Source organism: Drosophila miranda, chromosome XR (genome assembly GCF_003369915.1).
Source record: "Drosophila miranda strain MSH22 chromosome XR, D.miranda_PacBio2.1, whole genome shotgun sequence".
Taxonomy (NCBI): Eukaryota; Metazoa; Arthropoda; class Insecta; order Diptera; family Drosophilidae; genus Drosophila; species Drosophila miranda.
In genome coordinates this window covers 26,841,690-26,847,627 of record NC_046674.1, presented here as the reverse complement: position 1 = coordinate 26,847,627, position 5,938 = coordinate 26,841,690, and the positions used below count along the sequence as shown (strand labels likewise).

The 5,938-nt window shown below is 47.9% G+C and overlaps 1 protein-coding gene across 1 annotated transcript; it reads right to left on the bottom strand.

Moving 5' to 3' along the window:
- Positions 1-2,869: 2,869 nt before the first annotated feature.
- LOC108165475 (protein argonaute-2-like) lies at positions 2,870-4,144 on the bottom strand. The gene is made up of 4 exons (XM_033387950.1): positions 4,139-4,144; positions 3,487-4,056; positions 3,312-3,400; positions 2,870-3,239 (listed from the first exon to the last, which is right to left on the bottom strand). Exons 1-4 carry the CDS (start codon positions 4,142-4,144, stop codon positions 2,924-2,926), a joined length of 981 nt encoding a protein of 326 aa, XP_033243841.1. The 3' UTR covers positions 2,870-2,923.
- Between the last annotated feature and the right edge of the window lie 1,794 nt (positions 4,145-5,938).

Below are 5,938 nucleotides of genomic sequence, written 5' to 3'. Positions count from 1 at the left end.
TTCACGGACTCTAAGCGGGCCCCTCGCGCAGTGACGGAATAAGGAAAGAATGATATAATCTGTTGTGGATTTTGTATTTTATTTTCCACTTGGAAACTATTAAAAAAATTCGCTTAAACCGTAAACTACGACTAGTGGGGGTTTCTACAATGATGGTAGGGTAGGGTAGGGCAGTGCATAGGCGCAGGATGAGAGCAGGAGCTGTTTCGCTGATTAACTGGGGAGACTGCGAGGATGCAGTTGGGAGGAACTACATTTCACAAATATAACGTATCCGCGGCGGTGTACATAGCCAAGGACTTAAAGTACTTAAATGCGAGGAATAAAGGAGCGTGGTGCGAGGTGGTACAGCTCAGATAGAAGATAAGAGCCCCCAGCTATATTCACAGATAAGCTGATCTAAAAAAATTAATATAAATAGGAACTGGCTGGCGGATCGAAACCAATCTGAACTGAACGCAATATGCAGCCGGATTTGGCTCTGGCGATCGGTGATCGTGGATCAATGATCAGGGTTGCATGGAGCGACTCCATAGCATGTCTAAAACGTTATATTTTAGCGTTCATTTTAGCGGATCGGTGCAAGGAGAAGAGCGACCACTTTAGGCTGTGAACGTCCAGCTCTGTCCTCCGACACCATACTACACTGCCCATTTGGTTTAAATGCTGGTTTTTCTGAGAGCGTTACTAGGAAATGAATGTCGAAGTTTTTAATTGAACGATAACTAACTGCACACTTGATAAAAATGAATCATAAACTAACAGACTCGACTACAAGATTATTAGAGTCGATCACACAGCACAGTGTTACACGTCAAACAAATTTAGAGAAAAAAGTTTTGCCAACAGGAAATAAATATTTCGATCATTCGAAACAGTTCAGTCGTCAGGAAAGGATATAAAATCGAAAAGAAAAAGAAAAATGGAAAAAGAAAATAGTAAGTGAAATACAAAATTAAAAGCAACAGCGATGCTATGGAAAAACAGAACCGACAACAGCACGCAGGACAGCCAAGGAGGCTCCCAGCTCTATAGTTCTCGCCAGCCGCAAGGCGAACTCCCCCAATGGCCAGGAGCCCAGGGACGAGGTCTGCCTCAGCCGCCACTCTCGGCAGGCACCATGAAGCGTGGAACTTTGGGAAAACCAGGTCAAGTATCTGTCAATTATCTCGACGTTAACTTGTCAGGCACTCACACAGCGTCTGCGGGAATTTACCCGAGAATGCTATAGCAACATCGTCCGCATACGCCACCACGCGGCAGTCACCCCCCTCTATCTCCCGCAGCAGTTCGTTCACTGCCACGTTCCATAGGAGGGGCGAGAGGACTCCGCCCTGCGGGGTGCCTCTACTGACAAATCTGGTGGACGTTGACGTCCCCAGTGATGCATCTGATCGATCAGGCTCACCGTCCGGGAGTCAACCCCCAGTTCCGTCAGTGCACCCGTGATGGCGGTCGGGAGGATGTTATTAAAGTCGAGGAAGGCTACCAGGGTGTACTCCTTACAGTTGAGGTGTGTGAGGTGTGATCGTGTGTAGGGCCGTTTCGGTGGATCTTCCTTTCCGATAGGCATGCTGGGAGTCTGAGATTAGACTAGGCGGAATATTTACCGTGAGATGCATCCCCAAAAGCCGTTCCATCGTCTTCAGAAGGAAGGACGATAGACTTATGGGTCTGAAATCTTTGGGGGCAGTGTGGGGATGAAGACGACTTTGGTATGAAGCCAGGTTTCCGGGATATATCCATGGGAGAAGATTCCCTCCAATTAGTGGCTTTTTGTCTACCGTAAATCAGTTGGGCAGGGATGATGCCATCTGGTCCCGCAGACTTGTATGGTTTGAAGCTTTTGATTGCCCAGGAAATGTTCTCCTGGCTTAGCAGGTAGTGTGGTCTGTTTTCAACGCAGCCGACGACTCATCTTGTTAAACTATTTACCGACGCCTGCAATGAGGCGCTCGATAAATCCTGCCCCTCTGGCAAGAGCAGAGGCCGGAAGAAACCTGAATGGTGGAATCCGAAACTGAGGGAACTCCGGAAAGCCTCCCGGAGACTCTTCAATAAAGCTAAGGCTGAAAACGTTGAGCAGAACTGGGCCGATTACAAGGCTACCTAAAGAATGCCGACAGAGGTGGTCTGAGTACCGGCCCAGTTTGTCCGCCTAAGGTTCCGGAATTGAGCTGGTCTCGGTAGTGAAGGACTCTCCAGGATACGATGTTCCCATGAGGTGAAAGATTGAATTACTGGCTTTAAGAACTCGATATAGTACAACAGGAAAAATGTGTATATTAGCTAAGTAAGCCACGCTGACGATTTTCCCTACAATCTAATCCTATTTAATAGGACCATCTGACCCCTTTCGTTGGTGTCAGTGCTTCCCCACTGGCGTCGCACCCTAGTCGCACTTCCGACGGTGTGTACAGTTACGGCGGGTGCCGGTTCGCTCGTGCCCACCTGTATCCTATGACGCGGAGCACAGTCGCCTTGGCCTCGCAGTCTGTGGAGCAGATTCTCAGTGAGCACTGAGAAATTTGGGAGCAAAAATAAGTGGAAATCTCTTTTTGCAAGGATGCAGGTGCGAGTTTTACCTGCGGTGTCAGCTTATAGTCAGGAGTCCTCAGACCAGAGACCCTGTTTCCGAGGATGGCATGCTCTCCCACCTGTATGTCCAGGTGAACGCGCAGCTGGGCACCACTGAACCAGGCAGTGCTGTTCGAGTACATACAAATCACATGCTCGCCGGGCGTGTGTGTGGCTCCACCCTTGGCTAGGTGGAGATGTGCTTGAGATCGCTCACGTCTGACACGGCTTTCTGGGGATGTCCTCCCACTTCACGGCCTCCAGATGGGCTCCTGGGTAGACCTCCTTGAACGTAGAGGGCCGCCGAGCGATGGCTTTCACCCTGCCTTCGTGCCACCCGGCGTCCTCACACTTGGGCGGTGGTCCTCCATTTTCCTCCAACTCCTGGAGGAAGCGGTCTTGGAGCTCGTTTTCCACGAGGTGCCATTTGTCCCGAGGAATCTGTCCGCGGGCCAATCAGTGTTTTCGTCCATGCAGAGCGATATCGCGGCTGGCAGACCCCTTGACAACCCCGGCAGGCGGCGCCTCTGCCTCGAAAGATAGGCCCAAGTTCCAAGACAAGAGACGTGCGGCCTTCATCCTGGGCAACGACGACCCGGTGTTCCTGGCGTCTGCCCAGGGAATCAAATCGAGACAGCCGCGATACGAAAAGGAAACCAAAGCTGCAAAAATGGAAAATTGCATTATGCCGATTCTCTGCCGACACATTTCGTTCAGTATAACGGTCCACTCACCTTCTCAGCGAGTTCAGATCGACCTCCAAGTCCTCCGTCTCCTTGAGTTCCAGAGTGTAATTCAGGGTACGGCCATGGCGATCTGTTACCTGGACGGCAGGAAAGCAAGTTTCACTTCAAAGGTGCATCAAGCTCGGCGACAACACAACACTTACACTTAACACTTAACACTTACTTTCACTTCTTGGCCCTGGGAGCTGCATCTTAGCTTCACAACTGAGTAGCACGATGCACGTCCATCAAATGTGGCAATCGCACCGCCCAAGTGTTCAACTCTGTACTGCTCAAAAGCCTGACGATAGAGCTTCTTAGGATGCTCTGGCGTGATCTTCACATCGTAGTGATAGGCCACCGCAGGCATTTTGTCCAAGTTAACGTCGAGATAATTGACAGATACTTGACCAGGTTTTCCCAAAGTTCCACGCGGCGGAGGCAGACCTCGTCCCTGGGCTCCTGGCCATTGGGGGAGTTCGCCTTGCGGCTGGCGAGAACTATAGAGCTGGGAGCCTCCTTGGCGTTGTTGATTATCGCCCTGTCCTCGCTGTTGTCCTGCGTGCTGTTGTCGGTTCTGTTTTTCCATAGCATCGCTGTGTGGCTGCTGCTGCTTCTCTTCCTCCTTCTGCAAGCCAGAGGCGGCAGGACCTCCATTTGGGGGGTGACGAGCCTGTTCTCCATCCGCACCAGCAGCTAAAGATTCGTGAAGAGAGGAAGAATTGATGGTAAACAATCGATACACGGACCTGCGCTAAAAAGATCTAAAACAAAACAAAATATCCTCCAATATCCAAAATTGACGTGTAGAATTATTTTGTAACTAAATGTCAAACCTTCATTCTTACCCATATGAAATGGGAACAATCAAGTATGCCTTTGAATGAAATGTCAAAATTTCAAAAAAAACAAATTTTTTATTTTATTTTTTCAATTTTACTAAATTTGACCGAGTCCTGGATCCTACTATGCGATGGAAACATAACTTATGTAGGGATCTAGGGTGTTTTCGCTGTTGTTGGAACCGCACACGTATCGCATATTTACCGAATTTGTACCAAAAGGTACAACTCCACCTGCCTTTTTGTTGATGTTGTTGCACGGGCTTCCCGACAACCCGACAACCCGCTTCAGGGTTTTTGGTTTTTATACCCGATACTCAAAATGAGTATTGGGGTATATTAGATTTGTGGTAAAAGTGGATGTGTGTAACGTCCAGAAGGAATCGTTTCCGACCCCTTAAAGTATATATATTCTTGATCAGCATCAATAGCCGAGTCGATTGAGCCCTGTCTGTCCGTCCGTCCGTCCGTCCGTCTGTCCGTCTGTCCGTCCCCTTCAGCGCCTAGTGCTCAAAGACTATAAGAGCTAGAGCAACGATGTTTTGGATCCAGACTTCTGTGATATGTCACTGCTACAAAATTATTTCAAAACTTCGCCTCGCCCACTTCCGCCCCCACAAAGGACGAAAATCTGTGGCATCCACATTTTTAAAGATACGACTATATGTTCTAGAGTGTAAAATCTCAATTAGATCGTATAATTATTATTATTATTTCATTCTTTCTCGCTCTGTCTCTCTCTAACACACAGGTTTCATGGTCGGTTTTGCCAATTGCAAAATATGAGTTCAAGGATCTCAGAACCTATAAGATCCAGAGCAACCAAATTTGGTATCCACACTCCTGTGATATCGGACCTTGACCGTTTCGTGTCCAAATTTCGCCACACCCCCTTCCGCCCCCGCAAAGGACGAAAATCTGGGGCATCCACAAATCTCAGAGACTATTAAGGCTAGAGTAACCAAATTTGGTATCCGCACTTCTGTTAGATCTCACTATAAAACGTATATCTCAGAATTTCGCCCCCACAAAGAACGAAAATCTGTTGCATCCACAATATTGCACATTCGAGAAAACTAAAAACGCAGAATCATAGATAATGACCATATCTATCAGATTGCTGAATCTGGACCAGATCAGACCAGATTATAGCCAAAAGGAACAAATCAATTTGCACTGGCTACGCAGCGCCCGACGTCACGCTCAGACTGATTTTCTGTCTCTCTCGCACGCACTCTTTGTCGTGTCGTTTAATATTAGCAGCGTCTGCCGGAGGAGAGCCATACTGATTTAGTATCGGGTATAACTGTAGAGTTGCGGTGTCCGCAGCAACTCACAACGTTCCCCCTCGTTCTAATTGACTAGCTGCGAAAACAGAGAATGCCGTGAGAGCGAGAGCTGAGAGCAGCGCTGCGGCAGAGATGGTCGAGTTTTGCACTTTTTAGATCCAATTTTGCTTTCAGTGTGTGTTGGAATACATAATTTTGTCACAAATTATGCCTCAGTTATTCGACTGATAGCTAGAGGGCGTGTCTGGAGGCGGCGACGAACACTACGTTTGCGTTTTGTCTATAATGCAGCAAATTAAACAAACTCTAATGTCATACAGCTACAAGGATATAAAAAACACTTTGATTGCATTTCTGTTCCGTAAGAGCGGATCTATGCCTTAACCGCTCATTGTCGTCCCCCAGCGCCCCCATCTCCGAGCTAATTTCAATTTCAATTAATGTCGCATTAGTGCAACCATTTTTTATGGTCAAACATGCAGAATTTTGAGTCTGATTTGCAAGG

Coding starts and splice junctions, on each gene's coding strand:
- LOC108165475 (XM_033387950.1), bottom strand. Junction 3,401..3,486: donor CCCAGGGCCAAGAAGTGAAA/GTAAGTGTTAAG, acceptor CCTGCCGTCCAG/GTAACAGATCGCCATGGCCG. Junction 3,240..3,311: donor GATCTGAACTCGCTGAGAAG/GTGAGTGGACCG, acceptor CCATTTTTGCAG/CTTTGGTTTCCTTTTCGTAT.